At 37.2% G+C, this 26,964-nt stretch overlaps 1 protein-coding gene across 4 annotated transcripts; it reads left to right on the top strand.

Annotated features, from left to right (window-relative positions):
• The first annotated feature begins 237 nt into the window (after nt 1-237).
• LOC107042205 (14-3-3 protein zeta) lies at nt 238-22,484 on the top strand. Of its 4 annotated transcripts, XM_015263128.2 has the most exons (6): nt 13,346-13,482; nt 13,617-13,749; nt 17,332-17,639; nt 19,761-19,884; nt 20,301-20,464; nt 21,926-22,484. In XM_015263128.2, exons 3-6 carry the CDS (start codon nt 17,340-17,342, stop codon nt 22,079-22,081), a joined length of 744 nt encoding a protein of 247 aa, XP_015118614.1. In that variant the 5' UTR covers nt 13,346-13,482; nt 13,617-13,749; nt 17,332-17,339; the 3' UTR covers nt 22,082-22,484. The 4 variants fall into 4 exon arrangements, with proteins under 4 accessions (XP_015118615.1, XP_015118612.1, XP_015118614.1 ...); XM_015263129.1 differs by lacking the exons at nt 13,346-13,482; nt 13,617-13,749; nt 20,301-20,464 and adding exons at nt 238-345; nt 20,913-21,076; XM_015263126.1 differs by lacking the exons at nt 13,346-13,482; nt 13,617-13,749 and adding an exon at nt 238-345.
• Nucleotides 22,485-26,964: the final 4,480 nt, after the last annotated feature.

Genomic DNA, 26,964 nt, shown 5'->3' with positions numbered 1-26,964 from the left:
TCCCCACGGGCTCCCACAGATGTCTCCTCAATGCGTAAATCGCTCGCTCGTGTTCACACTCGCCCCCAGTCCCCCAGAATACCCAAAAAATTATTCGCTCGAAGTCGTGCAGTCCCGTTGCCCTTCCTCAGCCCTCCAAGAGCCCCTCCAGACCCTAAAAAGTCCTCCCCCCAAAAATAAAGAAAAAAATTCAACAAGCGGAAGTGCGTGTGTCTCGAACGCAGCCCTAAGATGGCGGTTTCCGTCAGTCGCAGCTAGTGCACTCTGTGAGACCGTAGTGAACGGTGAGACATTGTAATACGTTGAAGCCTTGATTTTCCAGGCCGCTTACTGCACTCAAAATAGGTGAGTAAAACCCTCCACAAATAAAATAACCCATCCAATAAATAACGATAGCCCCCGAGTGCATGATATTCCTGAATAAATCGCCAACAAAGTGTGCATTGAACGTCGAACTGTCGGTGGAAAAACGGCTCTCGTGTGGACCCCGTAGCCATTGAAAAATCATCCTGTCCCCCTCGAGTTTCATTATTTTCTCATTGCGGTGTCGAGTGGGGAATTGCCGGGAATTATTTTCCCCGCTTGTGGGCCATTTCGCCGAGTCCTCAGCATTTAATATTGAGATTCAATGGACCACGGCGAGGGGGTGGGACTCGGAGGGCGGTTAGAAAAAATCATCTCATATTTTCGACCAGGTCATGCGATCCCAATGCGGCTCAGTCGTGCGGTAATGACGCACGCCACGCGCAACCAAGACGTCTCTTTTTTTTTGTATTTCATTTTTTAACTCTGTTTTTCACCTCGGGGTGGCCATCTTTGAGTCACGACCGGTGAATTCCTCGGTTTTACATTTTTATTCAGACGAAAAAATGGGGAGAGTGCAGGGAAAAGTGGGACATTTCGTTTTTTCAAATGATTAAATTCGTTTTTTCGGGTGCGGAATTGAGAGATTATTTTCTCGTAGTTGGTAGCAATTTTAGTTACATTCTCGAATGACGTAGTTGGAGAGGACAGGGGAGTGTCACGTCGCCATGTTGCCTTTGACCTGCCGGCTACGCCGGATTTTTCCTCGATGTTTTTTTATCGTTGGTTTTTCGGGATGAATTTATTGCTGAGGGTTTCGGGGGGTTTTATGGGAATGAGGGTAGGGTAGGGCGGTCTTGGGAAGTGAGAGGTTCTACGTTTTGGGTGTCAATGGGACTCTGTAGGTACTGCGTAATTCCGTAGGCCGAATGGAACGCATATCCTTATATGGAATGGTACATTAGTCCAATGCCAATGTCGTATTTTGGAAATTTTTATGAATGGGATTGAGTTTCCTGGAGAATTGGTTTAGAGAATTGATTTAACAGGGTTGCGAGGGGTGATGATGGATGAGGAGGCAGTGGGTTGGTCATTTAATTCATAGGTTTTATGGTTTTTTTAACGGGAAAATTAATTTCACGTGTTTAGAGATGGAGAAATTTTTGTAGAAGCTTCTTTTGAAGGTCTCGTCTTATTCCACGAATACTGATCTCAAATTTAAATTAATCTCTTTTAGGTTCCAAAGTATTTATGTAAAACAAAAATTTATCGATTTTTTTCAATTTAATTATCTCTTCCTGTTCCACCATTTGATTCTTGAAATTATGATGTTAACGAGTGATTTAAAGAAAAAATTGTCGTACAAAAATGCCCAGGAACGAGTCTCGAACGGAAATTGATCCATCAAATTTCTCTGAATTTATTCCAAATATTTACACAATTCAGTGAAAATGAGATTTGCTCAAAAACTATGTGAATTGAGCACATCAAACGATTGCAACACAGCATTCCAATCCCCCTGCACCTGGCATTCCTCTCGAGCTCTCGCAATTCCCAACAAAATCGAAAAATCCCCTGCAATTATCACCGAATGATCCCCAACCTTTTTCCAGCACCAGAAGAATTTCTCACATCCGTTCAATCGAGTAATTCCATTAATTCATCCTCCAGTTTCATCTCTCGATTTTTATTTCAGACTTTGTGTTAAATTTGCATTTCCGGCCGATGACACTCATCGATACCAGTGGAATTATTTCCCTGGCCACTGAAATTATATTGATAATGAGTGGTTTAAAAAGAGAAAAGTCCTTATAAAAATTCTCAGAAACTGATCTCAAACGGAAATCGATTCATGACATTTTACTGAATATTTAAAAAATTCAGTGAGAATGAGATTTCTAAAACTATCTCGAATTCCAATCCCCTGCAATCATCACCGAATGATCCTCAACCTTTTTCCCAGCACCAGAAGAATTCCTCACATCCGTTCAATCGACTAATTCTACTAATTCATCCTCCAGTTTCATCTCTCGATTTTTATTTCAGACTTTGTGTTAAATTTGCATTTCCGGCCGATGACACTCATCGATACCAGTGGAATTATTTCCCTGGCCACTGAAATTATATTGATAATGAGTGGTTTAAAAAGAGAAAAGTCCTTATAAAAATTCTCAGAAACTGATCTCAAACGGAAATCGATTCATGACATTTTACTGAATATTTAAAAAATTCAGTGAGAATGAGATTTCTAAAACTATCTCGAATTCCAATCCCCTGCAATCATCACCGAATGATCCTCAACCTTTTTCCCAGCACCAGAAGAATTCCTCACATCCGTTCAATCGACTAATTCTACTAATTCATCCTCCAGTTTCATCTCTCGATTTTTATTTCAGACTTTGTGTTAAATTTGTATTTCCGGTCGGTGGTACTCATCAATAAAGACCGATGGAATTATTTCCCTATAGTAGCCGAGGGTTCTTTGACAAGCCAAGCGTTGTCAGCTGATCAATACTGTTTTCGGTCCACATAAATTTCCTCGCACTGTCATGCCCCCCTGAATTTTTCCTCATCGCCTTCTGTCGTGTTCCCACTCACCGGTGAATCCCCCTTCGTAGCATTAAACCTCGTGTCCCTCGATCCTCCAATATTTATGATAATGACTGGTACTAAGAGGAGAACTAGTTCACCAGAAGGTGAATAATTCATCCACTCGAAAATTTTAGCAGTAGCCTCTGTTACATAGAAAGTTGCTCGATTTTTTTTGTGGGTGGAAGTGACTACGTGATACCATTTCTAAACGTGAGAAATCCTACCTCGTCAATGATACAGGCTCATTCGGAGAGCGAGAGAGAGCTGAATGACTCCTCTGTGGATATGTCTCTCGACCTTACGAGCCAGCATTCCGACAATCCCACGCTAATGACACTGGGAATAATTTTGTTTTCACTCCAAAATCGGCCATCCTCGCGTTCTTAGCTCGTGTCTGTTGCTTAATTATGTTGGGTGGAGGTAAATTGAGTATTTTTATCATTAATCGAGGTTTAATAATCATCAAAATTTTGGAAATTGTGGCAATTAAAAAATCACTGCATGAGGAGCAAATTACATTTTTATTTTACTTTTGAAGATTCGTCATTCATTTTACTTTATTACTTGAAGTTTGGAGGTCGAGAATTGATTCATTTTAAATAATTCGTGGATATTTTAAAGATCTGAAAATAATAAAGAGTTAACATTTTGCAGAAGGTTCATAAAATAATTGAAAAATTTAAAACGATGACGTATTTTGTTGATAAACAATTTATGAACAATCCATTTTCTACCCCATATCCATCCTCTCAAAATCGTCATAAATTTGTATATGTTGAAAATATCGTGAAAAACAAATTTTGTGCCAACAACGTTCAAAAAATTCTCATCATTCATTTCAAAAAGGAAAGAGGAAATAATTCAATTTTTAACGAATAATTAATGAAACTTGCTGTTTTCCTCGAGACTAAATTCATCTCGGAGTCAAGTCATTCCACAAAAACCTGAAATTGTTCCCAAGAATTTTCAATTACCATCACTATTCCACCCTCCACATCCCCCAGACCCCAGCAATAATCAAATTTTCCGCATAAACTTTCACAACCCAGAAAAACACATCCGGTGTCTCTAGCCCCACGAGGTCGAGCGATTTTCTTCTTCCGTTTACTGATACGAGTGGGATCGATACACCTCGAGAACACACGACTCTTCTTCCACCTACACCTCTCCTTCCGCGTCTCTTGGTTCGACCCCGAGTAAACGACCTCGACCAGTTTCTCCCCGGACATCGTCCTTGGCCCGTCTCCACCCGCTTCCTCACCCTCCCCCGCGCCCTAATCATTAATGCCAGTAATTTCGAATATCCTGTTTTTTGCCCTTTATCACGAGACATTTTCCTCTCTTCTTTTCCGTCATGTCGTGAGCTGAATTATTGCGATAAACTGACGACCCACTTCTGCTGGTATTCCCTGAGATGAGAGCAAAGACATCGGGAGGGGGTGGAGAGGTCTCAAAGCCCTCTCATCAGAAGGGGTTAAAAATTCGCGCCCTTTTACGCATCACCCGACCCTACTCACTCGTCTCGTCATCAAGGGCTTGGAGGGGATGAAGAGCACTAGAATGATTGAAAAAAAATCATCAACCCCTTTCTCCAGAATGAATGAGTGAATTGTGGGGTTTCCCTCACTATTAAGATAATTCTGTAGTTAATTGATTGATTTGATGTAGATGAGAATTTATTTTGTCACAATTACAGTTTGTCGTTGTTTCTGAGGGGTTATATCAGGATGAGGGAAATACTATCGGATAATTCCTTTGGGGATGGGGAAAAACCCCGAGGTAAACTCGTAATCCCAAATGTTGAGATAATTTTATTGCGGATCGATGGAATTTCATGGGGAGAAAATTCGAGGCTTTGGGCACCTGGCGTGGGTTTCCACTCGTGACCTATACTATTAGTCAGGTTAATGGGGGAGGTTGGAGGTGAATTGTGGTTATGGATTTTTCCACTCGACAATTTCATTCAATAAAATTTTTCGCAATTTACGGAGAATTCAAGATGTTGGTCAATATTTTAAGTAGTTCAGGGGTTTTTGTGAAAAATAAAAGTAAAATAATGGACAAGATATTTTTCTCGTGGACATAAACAGGACTATTTCAATTTAGATTTATTTATGAGGAGATGAGTTATTTCGAAGGACTGGGAACTTGAAAGTTGAGGGAAGTACTGACAACACCTGCCACACCCTTCATTCCATCACATCCAGACGCACGAAGTGAAATGTCATAATTCAATTTAATTTTCAATAATTTTGTGGAAAATGGTGAAGAGAATTTTCTTGCAAAGAAAAAAATTTTCTACTGAATTTATTTTGTAATTTTGCATTTATCTCCATAATAGAATAGAATAGTTATAAGAGAAAATGTCAATTTTTTTAAGAAAGAAATTTCCAATTAAAAAAACTAAAATCCTACAGAATCACTCATCATTGGGATAATTCAATATTTAGCAAGACGTAAAAAAAACTTCTCATTGAGACCGTGAAATTGCACAATTGGAAGAACAGTGTCTTCCGAGTGTTTTTAACATCCAACACCAAATAATTTTGACACGCGATCATCGTGGTTCTCCTTCCAAGTTCCCTCCCCCATTGCCATGAAACTGCTCTATTTTTATTCCCTCACTTCGTGAAGCTCCTCGGGGCTCTCTACCCCCGTAATTCTTATGTCTCCCAGTGACTTGACCGCGTGACTCACTCACGGGCACGGGTACTACCGACGAACACGTCATTACATTCACAGAAGACACTCCCTCCTCTCGCGCCCCTTTGTGACCAAGTGAAATCAAAAAATTTCACTCGACTCATTAAAATGCAAGTTATTCGAGTGACTCAATGGAGCACTTGATCGTGGCCTCGGCTAATGTTCGTTAAACACCCGGGGGGCAAATAGAAGTGAAAATTATCGAGGAGTTAAAAATGCAGTGGTGTATTTATTTCATGCATTTACCGTAGGTGCAACCGCTCTCGTTGGTCTCGTGAGCTTGACATCAGTTTCTATTTCCAAACGGTCTGACGCATCACGCCAGTTGTGTAGACTTTTTGTCACTATTTCATCTGCATCCCTGTTGATTTTTATTTCTATTTGGCAATGAGAGAGCTGTTAAACAATTGGAGTCGACGAAAATTGATTGAAAACACGTGAATCAATTCTCATTTCTTTTATAAACGTTATTTTGTCTCATAAGTTAGGGATGTTGAGAGAAAATACCAGATTTTTTTTAGAATTTTTTTCGATATTTTCCTTTAGAAAAACGCAACTTTCAATTTTTTTATTTCTTCAAGCTATTATTGTCTCAAACGAGAAAATGTCAGGAAATTTTTTTGAAGGAACTGAATTTTCAAAACCAAACGTCTTTCCATGTTTTTTCTACGAAAATTGCAGTCTTTTTACAATTTTTTTATTCATCTTCGCCATTCTCGCTTCGGTTTACCTTTGGGAAATTTACAAATGGTATCAGCAAAGAGATTAATCCCAATTTCCATTGGCACCTTGGAGAATATTAAATTACCCAACACACGCAACAACCCGGTTGATCCATTTTTATTGAATTTTCGAGTTATCCAACGTGTCAGGGTATTTCGCCGTTAGATAACCAACGATCCCCATCTTCTCCCCCGAATTGAGCGTCAATCGACGCATATGAATGTTTGTACAATGCCACCTGTGGAGTTTACTAGCTCTCGACACAAGTGTCACTAAACACTCGAATGAACCCTCGGATAAAAGATACGAGGAGGGAAAAAAATATCTGCGAAACATTCTTTTTTTTTAAATTCTTTTTTTATTCGTTTGTTACTCGGAACATATATTATATTCATACGGGATAATGATGTTTTCGTTGGAGGGGGCCATCGAGGCTACTAGTAATCTCATTGTTATGATTGTTGAGGGGATGATTAGGCTGTGATGGCTGGTCTCCTGGAAACCCACATGTTCATTTCCCTCCCCTTGTGAACATTACACAAACACCGCTTGTTTATCGATTTATGCACTCCGCCTGACATGAATTCAGGGAAATTTCTGATTGTGAGTCACGAACATAGATATTCTCAGCAAATTTTAAGTATCTAAGCGATTTAATCACAATCAAAATGAATTAAAGATAATCAAATGCAACAAGTGTCAATTTTAATTTTTCTATTCTGATAATTATTAATTTATCTCGTTAATGAGTGGTTTCAGGAGAAAATGTGACCGAATATTTTTTGCAGAGAATTGAATTTCCCACAAATAATGGCTTATGGGTTTTTCCCCTAAAACCACGCGTTATTAAGATAATTTAACAAAGAAATCGAATGATGTGACGTCTGAAGAGTCTTCCACCCCTCTAATCTTTAGAATTCAATTAACATCCAAAAAAAAAGAGACAATATATTGAAAGCAATATGGTGGACAAAAGGACCCCACGTAAGTCCATCTCTGATTATGGGAGATAACTGAATTGTCATACCACTCCACAATGTCCATCGTAAAACAATGGGAATGAAAACTGAAAGGGTTACGTAAATTCTTTCACGTCGTGTTCCCCACCCATCATATGCCTCTGCAAATGTATCCATCAGAGGAATACAAAGGTGTTTCAATCATGTTTCGAGACAATTGAATTCATTATGAAGAGCAAATTTCCCGGTTAGAGCGATTTTCGTCTATCATCTTTGAAGAATTCAACGATTGAATTACTGATGATTTAAGTATTTCATAAACTCGTTGATGAGTGATTTTTTTAGTAGAAAATGTCGAGACATTTTTTTTTTTTCAAATTTAATTCTTTAGAAAAAAGTCTCCTGACATTCGATAAAATTTGCTAATTTAGAAATTTTTAATTGCCGCTAGTTGTCACATATCGAATTATTTCGTAAACTAATGCGTTCATAAAAAAATATCAAGAGACATTTTTTTTAAACGAGACGTTATGAATTGAAAATTCGGATGACAATGCGATGTTTTTTCTCCTCCAAGGAATTTCAATCAAATCAATCCTTCGATTCCGGTTCACTAGACTCCCTTTGACAGACGGTAATAAACATTCGTCAAACCTCACGTGGAGCCTTGGAAACAACGTAGAGTTGGAGGTAGAGGTCCGAGGCACGAGCCAATATTGATCCTCTCGTCACTAACCTAGCCGGTATACCTGGCGTTTTCCAACGACGGTCATCGAGAAATACACAGTGAGACAGTTAAGGTTGCAGTTTGCACACGCAACACTCACAAAGACCCCATCTCTCCTTCTATTCTCTATTCCCTTGTGGTACATGACAAAGAGGCCACCGGAATGTCAACTGTATCTACTCCCCACCGGCGCTTTGTCGCACGATCAAACGAATGATAAGATGTTTTTATTTATTTTTCATAGTGTTTCGGAGAAACCATTTAATGGATAAATAAAAATCTCGATGCAATATTTTTTTATCGTTGCAAAACATTAAAACATTGGGAATTGCATTGTGGATTTGACGCATTTTTTTTTCCTCTGCGTTGTGAGTTTATTTGTTAATTAATTCAAAAATGTAGTTGAAATTATTTTTGCTGCGTGAAACACATTTTCCCTCGTGTTTTTAATTTTCAGGGTGTATAATAGATTATTATTTTTATTTTTGAGAGGAATTTTATTCTTCATTCTTCCTCGCTGTAAATGAATTTGTCTTGTAATTAAAATTCATGGAGGGGGGAGGAGATGTTATTTTTTCAAGTGAAATTCAGTGCAGTATTTTTTTAATCATTGCAAAACATTAAAAAATGCATATTTCCATTCTGGACTTGAGATAATTTTTCTTTCACACAGTTGTGCGTCTATTTGTTAATTAATTCAGAGAAGAGCAGTAGAAATGATTTTCATACGATGCGAAACACAGTTCCTCTTTTGTCAATTTTCAGGATTTATAGGATATTATTATTTTTATTTCTACCTTGAGGGCAATTTTATTCTCCGTTCTTCCCCGCTGTTAATGAATTGATGTCGTAATTAGAATTCATGGAGGGAAGATGTGATTTTCCAAGTAAAACATTTTGTCTCAATCAATTCGTTGAAATTGAATGGAATAATTGAGTTAATTTTGTTGGAATTAGTCATCATTATCAAATCGGTAATTATTTTTCGTTCTCACCCATCCCAACATAAATCCTGAATTTTTCAATTACTCCACCTGGAGAGGAGAAATGAAAATTGAAATTTAATGCGCCCGTGGATGCGGAACTCCGATCGATGGCCCTGCCCTAGAAACTCGGAATACATTTTTATTTTTTCTCTATTTTCTTCATTGAAATCGGAGAGTCTTGGCATGGGTGAAACATCGATATAATCGAGATTGTTCGGGTAGTTTGCACAGACGTGAATCGACAATACAACATTGTTACTTGCCTCGTATACCGTGTATTTCGTAATAACGTAGGAAATTAAATATATTCCATCGTATTTCCAGTGGCGTGTTTCGCCTCAATGCAGGATTTATCGATTTGTCATCGATTCACTGAAGGTCCTCTGATTCACTTCACACATTTGCATCTGAAATTCAGGGAAATGAGAGTCTGAATGCGTTCGGGGGACAATTTATATCCACGTGGCGAGTGTTTTTTTTATTTCATTCTGTAGAAAAAAGTCGCAGAATTTTTTTTTGTTGATAAAAATGTTCTATTCAACGTGTGACAACTCGGTTGTTCTACCTCACTGAATATTTAATTATTTTAACGATAAGTGATTCTGGGAGGAAGTGGCAACTCACTTTTTTGTTGGAACACGTCTAGAAATTTTTTTTATTTCATACTCTAGAAAGAAAATTTTTTCACATTTTGTTTCTGATAAAAATGTTGTATTCAACGTAAGACAACCCAATTATTCTCTTATTGAAGATTGAATTATTTTAATAATTAGTCATTCTAGGAGGAAATGTTAATTTAATTTTTTGCTGGAAAATCAATTTTCTGCGAAAATGAAAGTTACAATTACATTTTACTATTTCGTCGTGAAATAATGGCCCCCACAATGAATAAAAAATTTTTAATTGTGATCAACTTCTGCTAATAATCAATCTCTAATCCCAAATATCGCCAAAAAGTCGAAAGCAAGTTCATTCACACGCGCACACGTACCTCGTGAATGTAAAGCAGGTTAACACCGAGTTTTATCACTGACTCACTCCTTCCGCACACCGATATTAATAATTCCCGAGGCATTGAGGGGTTGGAAGAATGCGTTCCACCTTTACGTTCTCACATGCACGTGAAACTAAAGCGTCTCATTACGAGCGTTCCGAGTTTTAATTAAAACAAAAGTCCCCGAGAATGAAGATTTTCACAAAAAAAAAAAGAACGATTTTTTTTTTCAATGTTTTTCTCATCTTGCCCAGTGTCGCGTCTTCTCAGATGATGATTACTGCAAACACAATCAAGTAAACATAATGAACACCCTTAATGACCCGTCCTTTTGGTAAACCAATGACCCGAGACGATTAAATCCCTCGCGTGCACTTTCCTGTCTCAAGGAGTGATTTCACCTCTTTCATGGAGTAAAATAAAGGAAAAAAAAAATGCTCAAGGCCGCTCTCACCGACATCAACACGATGGGTTCCACCGTTGTCTTCCAGTCGATTCAACTCACTGATAAAAGCGATGAAAATTCATGAATAGCTACACTAACGACATTACCGCGATAACAATCTAATGGATTTTATTACCCCTAGAGTGATTTTTTTTTGGGGAATCGATCGGTTTGATGCTCTTGTTGGGTGATAATGGGGATGTAAGGATGTAGATTTGTCTGAGGGTGGTTTATCACACGTTCACAACCTTTAATGATTTTTTTATTGGGGGACAATGGGGGTGAGTGACGAGTATCTGAAGTGAAATTTATCGGGAAAACGAGTGCTTCACGTGCTAGAAATTGACTTGAGTGGAAAATGTCGGGAGACACTTTTTGGAAATTTAATTTTAGACAGAAAAAGCCTTGGAGCTCTATCAAATAATTTTATTTTCAATATAAATGGCATATTTGATTTTTTAAGACACGATTTTTCACTTTTTGTCGGAAACTTGTTGGAAATTTCATTTCCTAAACAGAAAATTCGTGACATTTTGTCATTAAACCACTCATTACTGAGATAATTTTTATTTTCAATTCAGATTATGATTTTTTTCCTCAAATTTTTAGGGGAATTTATCGGTTGGAATTGTTTTTGCAGGCGTTAATGAAACTACAGAGATGTAGATTTATCGAGAAGTGTTTTATTACACATTTACAATGCTTAATGTTTTTTTTATTAGCAGAGGGGGTGGGGGTGAGTGAAGTGAATTTTATCGGGGAAAAAGTACTCTTCACGTTCATAATTTCTCATAACTCTGAAGATATTTTATAATTCATAGAAAAAGTTTCTCTTCCGTTTTTTCCATATTACTCTCTTTCGAATGTAACAAAGTTGATATTTTTTAATTAATTACTGAATGAATAAAACCTTATGTTTTTGTTATACATAAAAAGGTAAAATGGTGGCGCATTGAGGAAAATACAGGGGCGGGTCAGGCTGCAGGGTTTTGCGCGCGCACAACCCCTGTTCTCTATCTTTCTTTAAAACCCCCCTAACAGATCAATATTTCATTTCCAGTCCTTGCCAACAGACGCGCCATTTCTTCTCGTCCATCCATCTCACTCACCTTCACCTGTATACGCGTATCCGAGAGAATAATTATCACTCACCCGGTTCACCTGAGATTTCAAAGAAAAAATATAAAAAAAACATCTGCCATTGTCAATGCTTTCCTTCAATTTTTCCTTTCCTCTGATCAAAATTCAGTTACGTTTTGCACAAAAAATGTAATTACGCAGTTGCAATTATTTAAACATCTCCATAGATAATTTTAATTTTTCCCTAATGAAAAATAATGTTGAATACTCGGCTCGAAATTTAGCAAAATTAAAAAATTGGGAAATTCTCTGGCAAAATCCTCATCCCCCGGCGAAATAGAATCCACAAGATTAAATAAAGGGTTTCAACCCCTCATCATTGAGACTTCCCCATCTCAATTTCAATCACGGTAACAGAAACCTCACTAAATCCGCAAAATCGAGATTCCTATTCACACTGTAAATTTGGCGAAATATCCAGGAGGAAGATCTCAGTAAAATTAATTATTTACCCATCAATTACTGGAGGCAATCCTCGTGGTACATTTCATTCGTGAAAATGCTCGGGCTCCAGCCCAGAGTTGTTTATGCATCCCAGGAGATACAAAGAGCTTTCTCACTGTTTACATGTTAATTATTATCTCACCGCAGTGTGGCATTAATTCATCGTGTTCTCCACTCGATGTTTATAGAGTATCAAACGAGGATGTAATGTTACAGAAATGAAAATAGAGTTATCGAGTGTACAATGAGTCGGGTGGGGGTGGCGAGGATTAGGTGTAGAGCGAGGAATTCACCTGTGGACTGAGGGTAAAGCAGAAGAGGAACATGTGGAGGAATGAATGCAATCCAAATTCGAATTTATTTTGTTCTATACAATTATTGTTGTTAAAATGACAATTCATTTTGGTCTCGTTAATGGATTGTTAAAATAATTGCCAATTATCCTAATATTGTCAAATATAGCCGTCTACGAGGTCAAAAACGGACTTGTCATAATTAATTTCAGTACTAAGGTGGTCGATTTTGATGAATTGAATCTGATATATTTGGTAATTATGAATTTATTTCAGGTACGAGTAATGAGTTATTTTACGAGAAAATATCAAGAGAGCTAATGTGTAAAGAATTAATCTAAAAAAAAATCGACTCTCCCACCCAAAAATTTGATCTTTTCAATATGTGATTGAAAGAAAAGACAATTAAATCAAGGGTAATGCCCACCACGCAGGGGTTTGAACCCACAACCTTCAGATTACCATCTCGCCACTCTAACCAATGTAGCTATGAGGGGATTCCCGATTTTTTCCCAAATAAATCCTTGAAGCCCATCCGCACCCCCGGAGGATAAAAAAACCAAGAACATCTCTCATAATGAGGTGATTATTCAAGTTAATAACTGCGAGCAAACGTTTGCCAAGCGAAATGTTTATTCTCTCGTAAACCACAAGAAGACAAAACTCGAAGGATTAAAAGTTCATACAATTCCCGCTCCCATTCCTCATAATTTCCACCGAAAAAAAAGTCTCCAAAGCCCCAACTAAAATCGCCAAAAATCCCTCCAATCCAAGAACAAAAAAAAATCATAACGCCCCTGTACTGCAGAGTCCTGAATCTCAAAGAGAGTAGCATCGCGGCGCGTCGCGTCGTCCCGGGGACGCCTTGCCCCACCCAATGGTCTCCCCCTCCTCGTCATCAATGTCGGCCATGTCTGCATTGCGGGATCAATATTTCGGCTGGTTGCCGACGTACACCGGGACATTACGAGGTGTAACGATTGTGCACGAGGCCCCGGCCCGATGAGACCCGAGTTCCCCACTCACCAACAGCGTTGCCGGCTCAGTCGTTGTGCGGGAGTGGTCAACGAGGGATGTGCGGTGTCGTAACGCGTGATTAAAAAAAAAGGGGAAAAATATCCGTAAAAAAAGGGAAGAGAAACCGGAGCAGCGGCATTGTACCATCAAAAAATCGTTAGTTTTTTTTTCCCAAGAACATTTTGTAATAACCAGCGATATCGAAGGACTAATAAGCATAATATAATTCGTTGGAAATACCGGGGGATTATTCTTGTGAACGTGGAGTAATTTTTTTTAATTTTTTTTAGAGTAAAAGACGTTTTATTCTAGTCGGTAGAGGCACACCTCGACCAAAACTTGTCTCTCTTGTGATTGGAGAGTGAGAGACTCAATTGCGATATTTATTTAAGTATTTATTGTACAAAGGATTTTTAAAAATAGGTAAGACCATTTTTTTTAAATCTCTACTCATTCATTTTACTGTCGTTCTATTTATTTTTATTAATTAGCTGATTAGGCGGCTTGAGTTAATGTCGGCGTAATTATTTTATTAGTTTTTACGGTCACGTCTGCACGACTTCCGGCGCCCCTCACCTATTCTTGAACGGCTCCGCGATTTTTTTTATTTTTATTGAGCATTTTTTTTTTTTAATGAGGAAATTGAGGGGTTTTTGTAGATTCGATGAAGGGGTTTAGCCGGTGGTAATTTAGTGGTGTAGAGGCCTCGAGTATCCCAGTAACGAGCTATCGATCCCCAACTGGTCGTGTCTCTGCGTCGCAAAAAGCCCATCGGCTCGTACAACCGGGCCTCCACCGCATTGGCGCAACGCGCTACTTCCGATTTTACGGTTTTTCCATCTCGTGGGATCATTTTTTCCGGCTCTGATCCGGAATGATTGATGATTTGGCGGCTAGGGGGCTGGAATACAGCCATTTTTGGGGATCAGAGGTACTTTTTTTTTTTTCTCATGTGCCAGACAGGGAGTGGAGGGTACAGGTTACGTTGGCAGCTCTGAGGGGAGAGGGAACATAACCCCCAATTATATAGAGGCAATCGACTATTTCTAGCTGAGGAAATATTTCAGTTTTTTTCTGTCGATTCTAAGAACTTCAGGGTTCGATTGAAAAATCAACTCCGAAGGTGTGGTCAAATGGATCTTCTTCAATCTTCTATATCTCCTGAAATAATAGAGCGATTGGGATGAGTCGGAACTCATTTTGAAGTCGGAAAAAATATCTTCAGAATGAGTTATTCACGATTGAAATCCATTTCAATCATGATTTTTTTTACTCTTTTTCTTCGTGGAGAATTAATCCTCAAATTAATTTTCTTAAAAGACTTCATGTACGATTGATTTTTCTCTGCTCAACCTGATTTCATCGTCTTATCAATGTAATTCTATCCAATAACAAAAACATTTTACATTGATTGAAATAAAATCTCAGAACCATCCCATTTTCTACTTCCACTATCAGTGAGCTAATACACTGCCACCGATAAAGTTGCCTAGATAAATAAAGAAAAGTTCGATAAAAATCGGTGCTCATTATCTCGAACCGAGGTGAAATCGAATTGCAGCGGTATTACTGTATTGTTCCCTGAAAACACGAGGCAGGAAAAAAAAAGTATAGATGTTGGGGTGGAGAGAGGATGGTGGGCGCGTAAATCGAGAAAGCACATGCCGCAGTCATTACTCATACCGAAAGAAATATTACTACGCCAATCGTAAAGCATTAATGATGCGTACCTGGGGGCAAATTCCGATGAACTGTGTATAATCACTCCCCACTAGTGAACCCTCCAGTTTTCCTTGCACTCTGTCGCGCCCCGGGGGGAATTTTCTCCTCCAGGATTAACATTAGTAAATGTCGTTGTGTCATTTTAGAAAGTCGAAAGCACTTTTTACATCATTTCAATGGTAATTCAATTATGCTAATGAGGTTTTACATTTCCGAAACATTAGGAGAGACGTAAAAATTTTTTCTGCATTCATTAAGTTTTCAATTATCCCCATAATGACTCGCAATCCCTTGATTTTCCGCTGGAAACATCTCTTGACAAAAAAAAAGTTAAATAAACGAGAAAATAAAAGTGGAAAAAATTTATGAATGAAAATTCGAAAAATCGCACATTGTTATTGATAAATTGGAAGTGAAACCTCTTGAGAATAATTTCCCCGGGAAGATTCATATTTTTCCGGGGAAATTATTCATAAGAGGTTTCACTTCCAATTTATTAATAACGATTTATTTATTATTCTCAAGAAATTTTTTTCTGCATTCATTAAGTTTTCAATTATCCCCATAATGACTCGCATTCCCTTGATTTTCCGCTGGAAACATCATTTGACAAAAATAAGTTAAATGAACGAGGAAATGAAAGGGGGAAAAATTCGTGAATGAAAATTCGAAAAATCGCAAATTGTTATTAATAAATTGGGAGTGAAACCTCTTGAGAATAATTTCCTCGGAAAGATATGACCACTTGAATATCGAGATGGGGCACTTTTCCAGTATCGGTGCACGGCGCATCTCGGAAACGCCTGAATACCAAAACCGGAAGCGCATGAATGAAGCCGGAAACGACAGAGTGCCGCCGGTGTGTGCGCACCCTTTTAATACCCCTCCTCTTTCCTCACGTGATTCAACGTGACTTACCACTAGATCCTTGAGTACATCGAAGATGACATTCTTATGACCTCCACATATTTTTCTCTCACTCGTTTTTCCTTCGCCTCTCAAGACCATTGAACTCGGTGATATTTTTACATCTGTCATCGCTCTTCAGTCTTGTTTCATCAAATTTTCTGTTACGCTAGCTGTCCGATCGAATTTCCAAACTCGGGGCAGCTGATGACTCCCAGCGAGGTCAACTCGATGATACACGCATCATAGATGCAATGATAATAAATGACAATGACGTGTCGTGTGGGCGGTCGTTAAAAATTGCGAATTACTGGGGAGAGACACTCTGACGTTATTTACCAAATACATTCGACGTGGAAATAGTGCAGATGAGTGATGAATGTAAATGTTTGGGATTTTTTGCAAACAGCTTGAGCGGGTGAAATAGAATAAATCAATTCAGTAGCAAAGCTTAAAACGTTCAAGTCGTTTTAGCTGACAGCCGAGTTTTTCAGGAATATCTCCGAATCTAAGGGAGATACCGAAATTTTCGTTATTACATTTTTTGCAGCTCTCAATGAGCTCTACAAGAAAGGTCATAACAAAAATTTTGCTATCCGCCCTAGATTCAGAGATATTTATTGAAAACTGGCGAATAGTCAAAATTGGGTTGAACCGTTTTACCGCCTCGCTGCTGAATACTCTGAAATTATTAGCTATTCCCTTTGCATTAGAAAATATTTATCGAAAGTCTACTAATCTTGATACATATTCAAGTTATTCTCAATTGTCTCTTAATATTTTTAGTTGAAACAGAACAAAATAGAGAAATTTTCACTCAAATTCTTTCCAAAGCTCTCATTCTCCTCTAGAAAAAAAGTCCTCGGAAATTTCATCAGTCCCGAAGTATCTATTTGAACAATGCCGTTTTGTTTCCAAAGGAAAATTTCCACTTTGGAATGCCTTTCACCCCGAGAAACCCCCGGAATATTCCAACGGTAACATTTTACCTGCATTCCCCAAATCTTCGGCGCGTGTCTTGATCCCGCGATGACATCATGGAGGCACAGTTGCCTCTTCTGAGCAGGCTGGCAGGTAGAAAAGAGGGCGGATAACTCATGGCACCTGGCCAGCCCCGAAAATGCGTCGTTCAGTTCCGTTTGTTCGTGAAAAGTAGGAAAAAAAAAATTATCTCCTTCACCCACAAGCCCCCACCGTATTCTTCTTCCTGACAAAAGATTTGGGACAACTGCACGCTACATACTATCAAAACTATCGAAAATGCTAGACAGCAGGGCACGATGGAGGGAAAATTGGGAGAAATGGGAAATAATGAAAAAGATGGAGATGAAATAGGAAAGTATTAAAATGTAAAAAAAAAATGTTCTGTTGTTGCAGCCGACACAATGTCTGTGGACAAAGAGGAATTGGTGCAGCGTGCGAAGCTCGCTGAGCAAGCTGAGAGGTACGATGACATGGCTGCTGCTATGAAAGCAGTCACTGAAACGGGGGTTGAATTATCGAACGAGGAGAGAAACTTACTCTCTGTCGCCTACAAGAATGTCGTTGGTGCGAGACGCAGCTCGTGGCGAGTAATATCATCGATTGAGCAAAAGACCGAGGGATCAGAGCGCAAACAGCAGATGGCCAAGGAGTATCGGGAAAAAGTTGAGAAGGAGCTACGTGAAATTTGCTACGATGTTTTGGTAATTCAATTGAAAATCAGTAATTTCTTGTCTCTCGTTTTTGTCTTATCGTGCCGAGGGAGAGGTGACGACTATATCACTTGTGTGATAATCGAATATTTGAGATGTGACGTCACATTTTATGATAAAACCAGTTGTTTGACGAGTGAGTCTAATTTTTTATTGAATGAAGTAATGCAAAAAAATGGTTTTAATTCGGCGATTTGGGAATTCATCATCTGAATTATCTGCAGCATTCGTTATTCGCGACATGAAGATGTGGAGAGTGACTCCACCATGTTTTCAGTAGTGGCAAAAATCCTCGCCTCTCGTTTAGCGCAAAAGCCTCCTGGAGTCTGTCCAAGATCGTGAAATATTTTGGCAGAGGTCTTCTGTACTCGAATAACCCTATCCCCATCTTCCCTTTTCCACCACTTTTTATTTCTCTGAGAAATAACCCAACGAGGTAGAATGACGCGCGGCAGGGGGGGGGGAGACAGACGTCTTTTTTAAGACGCCAGCCTCGTGGCAGAGCGCACAAGGGCAGCGATGGGAAGGTCGGCGAACTGCCTCTGAAATTGTGAAACTTTGGAATATTGCGTGGAGAAAAAAAATTGGGCCACGTGTTTCAGGAGATTATGGCACGTGAGGAAAAAAAAAGAATGAGGATCGTCTTACGTGGAGGGATTCTTTGGTTACTTTGATGATGAGGAATGAAATTCATCGGTGGGATTGCGTTTCGAGGGTCTGGGTCAATTACTGAAGGGAATTTCAAACGATAAAATGCGCTGTAAAATGTAGAATGTTGAAATAATTAAATTACGAAGTGAGAAAGTGCAATGAGTCAAACGAAATTATTTGAAAGTCAAAAAGAAAATGAAGAAATCCACGACTTCAGAGAATTCTCTAGAATTTCTCTAACGTTTTTTGATAGGTATAAATGGAAGTTTCTAATGAAAAGATCGATTTTGTCTGGACGATGAAGAATCAAATGCACTATAAACTGAGGAATAATAAAATAATTAAATTACAAAGTCGGAAAGTATAACAAGGAAGATGAGTCGATAATTGACTCGACTCATTCTCCCCACAAAGTAATTTCAATATCAAAAAGAAAAAAAAATCCACGACTGCAGCTGGAAATGTCGAACGAGATATAAGATCGCAATCTAGAGAATCCGGAAATTAAACTGGAAATGGTGGTGGCGGATGTGACGCACTTGAGCCTAATGCAGCCATCATCTCTCAAACAATTCCATTGAGACAAGTGAATGAATTCACGAAAAAAAAAATTGATTATCCTCAAGTGTCAAACGTCATCACCTGTTGCCAACTCAATTATCACAGTTATCCTCGTGATATCACCTGTGCCTATGATGAATTGAAAAATGAAATGCGAGGAATGATGGTGTAATTGGAGGTTTGTGCGTCAACTGGAGTGAAGTAGAAGGTCAGACGAGGTCGGATGTACCGTAAAGTGGGTAACTGGGTCACTAGAACTATTAAAAAATTATTAATCCTGTTTTAAACACTGTCTCACGTCACAGTTTTTACCCCTAATTTTTTTTCTGCAGCGGTTTTCCCATTAATCTCGCATTTTTCGTGAGGAAATTCCTCTAGCCGGGGCTATTCCTTCCGGTGGAAATTAATGATCATATGGCGATGGCACGAGCATTATTCATTCTAGAAATGACAGATTAAATAGTGCAACACATTAATTGTCCCTCGGGCACACATCCCGAATACAATGACTGTAATAAATAATCGAGTCACCTATTTGTACTAGAGCTCGTGAATCTCTCGACAAACAGTACGTCATCCAGGTAAAGGCCATGTAAATTCGAGCTGACGGTTCACTGTAATTAGTTCATACCGATGTAATTCAAGTTTAACATTCAAAAAATTGATGCTGGCATGATTTATGGAAAGCTAGTGTGAACTGTGACCTCGAGTTAAATGATCGGATAATAGGAGCACTCGTTCATTCCTTCTAATTCATTCATTCAATTTTTATTATTGATAATTTTCACATTGCAATCGATGATTTAATCAGTGATTCTGGTTGAAAATGTGTCGTCACTCTCGGTTTAACGATAGTAAATTGGTCTGAGGAGGGGGTTGTATTACTCTTCGTGTCCTCAGGGTCTTCTGGACAAGTATCTGATCCCCAAGGCCAGCAATGCCGAGAGCAAAGTATTCTACCTCAAGATGAAGGGTGACTACTACAGGTATCTCGCGGAAGTAGCAACTGGCGAAACCAGAAACGGTATGTACACCTCTCAATAAATGAATATCATTTTTCAATTGTGGGATCAGTTTTTTGGGAATAGTTTTTAACGAAAATTCTAAATTTTATCGTTTGAAAAATTGAACAATCCTCTGGATTTTCTTCTCTGTTAAAAAATTCTGAAAATAATTTAAGCTGAAAGTCAAATGAATTTTACATTTTATTCATAAAAAATTAAAATTTCATTCAATTCAGTTCTCTTTCAAAAAAATATATGAATGAAAAATTATAATGCAGAACGTTATTCTTCACCCGCATTAGACTCATAAATTCATTCATTCACATTAATGTATACAGTTTTGAATGCATCGTGTGAGTGTTTCGCATGCATGTTTTTTTCTTGCAAATAACTGAAACGAGTAGAAAAAAAAATTTAACAATGAAAATACGTGCAGCCGTGGTAAACGACAGCCAGAAGGCATACCAGGATGCCTTTGAGATCAGCAAGGAGAAGATGCAGCCTACCCATCCAATCAGGCTAGGTCTTGCGCTCAACTTCTCGGTCTTCTATTATGAGATCCTCAATTCGCCAGACAAGGCGTGCCAACTCGCCAAACAGGTATTTAATGATTCAGTAGGGGAATTGCGAATTGTTAACAGTTGATATTTCATGTCTCATAAAATATTTTCGGAATTAAATCTTTGAAAAAAAAATTTAGACGCAAAAAAAAATTGAAATTTCTTCTTCTGAAAACTATTTTTAGAATGTTTTGTTAATTGAACATGAAAATCTACTGATTATGTTTTTAAATTTCCCTAATGAAATGCCCCTTCCACTAACAAATAAATTGCAGGTGAAAATCTTCGTCATTGGGTTGAGATTCAGACAGAGGATGGGACCGTAGAAAAATTTCCCCAACTAATTATTTCGCTTCGGGTTTCTCTAACTTTTTTTTTTTGATTGTTCTAACGCCTTGTTGGAGTGACATAACTCGTGTTGAATTTTACAGACCTAAATAAAATTTTTCTAATGAAACAAATCGATTTTGTCTGGATGAATTTTGCAGCAGTGGTCGAGGACTCACAGAAGGCATATCAGGAAGCTTTTGACATAGCCAAGTCGAAAATGCAGCCTACACATCCAATAAGGCTCGGTCTTGCCCTCAACTTCTCAGTTTTTTATTACGAAATCATAAATTCCCCGGCAAGGGCTTGCCACTTGGCAAAGCAGGTTAGGGTGTAGTGTGACGAAATTTCTTTGTGGATTTTCTCTACAATTCCTGATTAACTCTAACTCTTGATTCAATTTTTTCTTAATATGAGATCTTTTATGGAATTAACAGATGCATGAGAGGAGTGCATTTAGAGAATTAAATTTCATAATTTTAATCGTGAAATTTGCAAACAGAATAGTTGAACTTTGAGCAAGGATTTTAGTCATTTAAATCTTTATGCTAACAAATGCCTGGAAAATTCATCGATAAACCACAGTAATAGCGCTGCTGTGTCACTAACCCGTCCTCTGTCTCAAAATCGATACAATGACGTCATGATACCCCCATTGCATTAATATCCCCTGAGTAATCTTATCAATAAATAATCAAAAACTAGAGATCATTGTCCAGGAGGGAAATACGACAGTGAGAAAATTGCACAAGTTGAACATATCTAAATATTTTTCTTAATTTTTGTAAACTTTAAAGACCTAATTTTTTTTATCGTTAAAAAGATCTGAATTTGATTCTTCATTTTAAACTATAAGAAAGCATTACAAAAACCTGAAAAAATATTGGGAAATTCACCTTTTCAGGAAACTTAATTAAAAAATTAAAAAATGGAAATTTTTGCATTCAAAATTAAAAAAAAAATTCCGAGTGTTTAAATAGTGTTTTCATAATTTATTTTTAAAAGGAGATGTTAAAACAATGGAATTGTTTACAAAAAATAATTTAAATAATTTCGATGAAAATAGTTAACGATTATCCCTTAACTTCTTCGAATTGTTTTCATTCAAAAATTCAAAGCCCCCAAATTTTGAAAAAACATTCCGAAAACTCACAAAAACCTCAAAATTTTCCAGGCATTCGACGATGCGATCGCCGAATTGGACACATTAAACGAGGACAGCTACAAAGATTCCACATTGATCATGCAGCTGTTGCGTGACAACCTCACTCTCTGGACCAGTGACACGCAGGGCGATGGGGACGAACCACAGGAGACTGGCGACAACTAACCCTCCTAAGATTAAGTCCTAATCCCCCTTTCTTAAACCTAATAAGAAACAAAAAAAACAACCATCCTATTCTCTATCGTTCCCCCACTCTCTCCCCTCCCGTTTTTCTTCGAAAAAAAAAAACAAGAAACAGAAAGAAAGAACTCACGAGAATCCACATGTCCCGATATCACCCATCGCTCCATCTACGAAATATTTTGTTCTCCAGATAATCAAGGAAAATTATAAATCCCACCCCATCATTCCCCCTGTCTCATTCTCCATCAATGAATTTCCTCGTTGTTCTCCGACTTCATTTCCTCGTTCTTCTCCCAGTGGGCGAAAGTAATTCACATCTACACTTCCACCAGCAGAAAATGAAAAACCATGAAATAAATTAATAAAACTCAAGGTAAAAAGAAAATTCAAGAGTTGCAAATGTCCCCGCCGTGCCGTGTCGTGTCCTTGAAATAAATTAATGTGCGACGAGATAAGAAAACAAATTTAATAATTAAAAGAAATTAATGGAAATGAATAAATCGTGTTCTCTCTCTCTGCACGCAATCCAATGGACCAAAAAACGATGTCATCATCCAATTGATAATATTTTAACTGAAAGATTATGGTCGATTTAACGTAACTATTCAATTTGATCAACCGAATGCTCGAAAAAAGGACATGGAGTTTTAATTGAGAACAAATGAATGAATGAGAGGTGGATTGAGTTGGGAGGGGACGATGAAATGGACCCTGTTCAGATATTAATCACCAAAAAATTACAAAAGAAAATAATTGGAAATGGTTGACGCGCGCGAGAGAGAAAGAGAACAGTTTTTTTTATTTGTAAAAGCGTGAGAAAATAAATAAGACGAAAAGAAAAAATTAAGAACTGTTTTTTTTTCAAATCAACATTGAATGGAATGAATGGATATTTAATGATAATTATCGACGATGTGTTCGTCTCTGTGGAATAATAATCACCCCTGGAAGTTCAAATGGGACAGGAAGACGAGGACTTGATGACGAATGAGGGGAAAGTAATCAATAACTGAAGAGAAATGAATTTTACTTAGAGGAAAAAATAATGAGTTTAAAATCCAGAAAAAGTGAAAGATTTAAAATAACGCATCAAACTTTAATACATTATACCCAGTTTGTCATTGAATTAAATTTCACATTTGTCTAGAGAATACGAAATATTATTAAACAAAACAAAAAGGAAAAGAGCGCATGAGGAGAAAGGAGAGTTTGATAATATAAAATTAAGTTATTAAGTTGGAAGATAAAAACGAAAAGACAAAAAGTGGTAACTTAATTTTTTCCCATTCGACTTATAATTAATTGATGAAATAACATAAGAACAGGAGAATATTATTGATTGATATAAAAAAAATGCTCACAATTTATCTCGTAAATGAGGCACGTCTTTTTCTCTCGCATTCGCTTTCCTTCCTTTTGCCTTTTCTCCCTCAAATTTTTTTGTTTTCACCATCATTGACCATAAAAGAGAAGAATTCTGTAGTCAATTGGAATCAGCATGACAAGAGTCAATATCGTTACGAGTCCCGGATAAATCAGGACACTCCAATTATCTTCAGAAATCTAATAAATGAATAATCATATCATCTGTCTTTTCAATTCGACAGCTTCGACTTCCACCGAGTCATTTGAACGTACGCAAGACAGTGAAAATAAGTCGTACTTACATCATTTTTATGAATCCCCGTTCCTCGCCCACTAGCTCCCCACCTCTTCTATTCGGTAGAATTTAAATCATGAATATTTATACCGGAATAATTGTACGTAAATTCGTGTTACATATTGTTAAAATGGTATAATAATTATCATGAAATTATGAGGAGATAACTGTGTGGCTGTGGTTTACACTTGATGAAAAAAAAAAATTTCAACGTTATTCATCTGGTTTTCAATCTCTTCTCATTTGTATTTTTCATTTTTTAAACGAGTGCTGTGGGATTACAAACATGTTGATAAAGACTTTATTGAATAATCAATTGATAAAATTGTCTGGAGATTCGTCAATCACTCGAAAAAATCCTCAACCCTGTCTTCAACGAATACAAAATGTATTTGTTACGCACAATAACGTTAACATGTGCGTAGTTGCTGTTAAACAAAGCGCTCTCTCCCTCATGCATTTTTATGTAAATTACGGATGATGAATCAAGTCGTTACTGAGTAATTATACGTTCGGATAAACGTTTCGCTGTCGTGTTGATATTTTTCGATGTATCGGTGTTTGTCGCAAGCAAGAGGAACAACTGTCGATCAAGGAGAAATTATACAATGCGAAAGTTTTCGATTTATTTTTCCATTCTTTTAAATCATTGATTCAGTTATTTTCATTTCTGAATTCTCTTCTTTTTCCACATGCTCTTCCAGAATATTTCCCCCTCAGTTTTGCGAATTCATTTTCACTTCAGTGGATTTATTTCTATCGGTAAATTATTTTTCACTTCAATTTATCAACCTTTGAACATTGATTTGGAGTTGTTGAACAAATGAAAATTAATCGAAATAATGAATGAGAGATTATTGACTCCTTGTTAACAATTGCGCCGTCATCCCTCGCAAATGAAAAATAATCCAGCACTTTTATTAAGAATTTAATTAATGAATAGATAGAATATGTGCGAGAAGGGAACGCAAAAGAGCAACGGAAAATTCATCTATCGGCTAATGATTAATGAGAAATGATAAATTATTGAGAGAAGAAAGTAACATCTGTACCCATTTTTTCCATTCAAAAGCCCTCTTGTCCCTCCCATTACATCTCCCTCTTTTATCTCACCCCCCGCCCCCTCCCTTCCTCCTCCCCCCGAAAATTACGTTGTTCTATTTGTATTTATCATCAATCATCGTAATTGTAAATTATAATTATTATAAACGTTTACACGAAATAATAATAAAAATTCTGATAAAATGTCTGAAAATATGATAGAAATTCAGAGTGAATTCAGTAAGATGGTGGCAAGTTGAATTGATTACTTAATCGTTTAATAAATCGATTAATTAATTAATCAATGAGATAATTAGTTAATTCGCTAGTCTGTTGTGGAGGGAACGAGAGACGAGTGACATTGATTTTTTTCTGAGAAATGAGATTAATGGAGTTGATTAAATTTCTTGAAATTTCCACGAGTCTCTCTATTCTCTCCATCTACGGAGGAAAAATAGTTCGGAAGAAGTTTCATCGAGAAAACCATCGCGTTGTTAAATTGTTATTTGCAGTAATCGACGAAATGATTTCACAGTTGATTGTATTCAGTGTAATTTCGTTATATTTTGAAGGAAAAAAAAATTTTTTCTTTCTCCATGATTAATATTCATTACGTATTTGCGAAGTATGTAGATAAATGTGTACGTGCCTTTTCCTACACGAAGGGCCTATCTAAACGACTAAAAGCGAGATATTAATACGAAATAACGAAACAATGCTACCAGGTTTTTTGCACAATTTATACGTGTAGTGCAGGATTTTTTGCTAAGGAGTAGACAATTGAGAATTAATAAATTATAACGATTGGACGTTTCGTGAGTCTGGAGCGTTACGAGGGACTTCCGGGAGTAATTTTTTGTGTAGATCTCAAAATTATTGATGATTTCATGGGATTGAAATCTCGTTTGTCAGATTTGAGAGGTTTTTCACGAATCGATGGTATAAAATTTTCGGTTTCGCCTAGAGCATCGAATCCCCAAGCGGAAGTAGAGTTGTAGTCGACGCGTAGACCTTCCTCTTGAAAACATGAATCTGAAGAAAAGTTGAGTAAATACATTGACGTTAAGTAGATTCATTCCGTTTTTTCCTGTAAAAGAAGAAATAAAGGAGAAGAATCCTCCCCTCTATGTGGGATAACTTGTGTAAATAAACTTCCAAGAGCGAAAGTCAAGATCCCAATGTTTTATTTTCCAATAGAGTAGACGAAATAGTTTGGTAGAATAGCTGATGTGGAAGCACGGGGAGAAATCCAATGTGGAGAATTATTATTTTTTGGTTGAATCGCAAGGAGAGGTCTTCAATTTAATTTGGAGAGAGTGGAGAAAGGTAAGTAATGTTTAAAATATTAATATTAGGCCAGTTAAGTTGATTGGTTTTGCAGACAATTCAATTCTTGTTGAAAATCCCATGAAATTCCAATTTTTTGAGAGGCAAGAAGAGAAAAATTCCCAAACTTGGCTGAATTTTTAATTAATTAAAAATTGGAGAATATTTTTAACAGAATTTTCCTGATTTCTATCAATTTTTCGGCAACTAGGACGGCGTATTTTTTTCCATGGGTGCCAGAATAGTAAAACCTTACCGTTTCTCACTTTCATTAATTTTTGTCTCAATAATAATGCAGGAAAAATGAATGGTTTCAATACAGTTTTTCACAAGGAGAATTTAATTGAATAATTTATTCGGAATCGTCATAATCCTCTTCATCTTCTTCATTTCTCTCTTGCTTTTTGCGTTCTTTTTTATTTTTAGGGATGTATTATGGACTGTATACATATATACTATGATATATATATTTTTTTACATAACTGTATTTTTTTACACTTAAAAAACATTGCAGTATAAAACATGATTTTTTTTATTACATTAAGAAATGAATTTCTCTTTTTTCACAAGTACGGTAAAAAAAATTACGATGAATAAAAAAATATATATAGATATCATATTACATTACTTGATAAGTGGAATAGAGGCTTCAAAAAACGTTACACTATTTTTTAAAAGTGGATAATTGAACTGAAAGTCACAGTTTCCATTAATTTTTTCATGAAGTTGTATTTTTTTTATTCACAACTCGGAAACAGTTCTATCAATTGATCTTTCCATTAAAAAAAAAGTCAAGTCGGACGATTTTCGATGTTCGATTCTCCCGGTTGTTCAGTAG

Source organism: Diachasma alloeum, unplaced genomic scaffold, assembly GCF_001412515.2.
Source record: "Diachasma alloeum isolate Michigan unplaced genomic scaffold, Dall2.0 Dall_scaffold_00430, whole genome shotgun sequence".
Taxonomy (NCBI): domain Eukaryota; kingdom Metazoa; phylum Arthropoda; class Insecta; order Hymenoptera; family Braconidae; genus Diachasma; species Diachasma alloeum.
The sequence above is the reverse complement of the archived record's forward strand: the minus strand, read 5'-3'. Positions and strand labels throughout refer to the sequence as shown.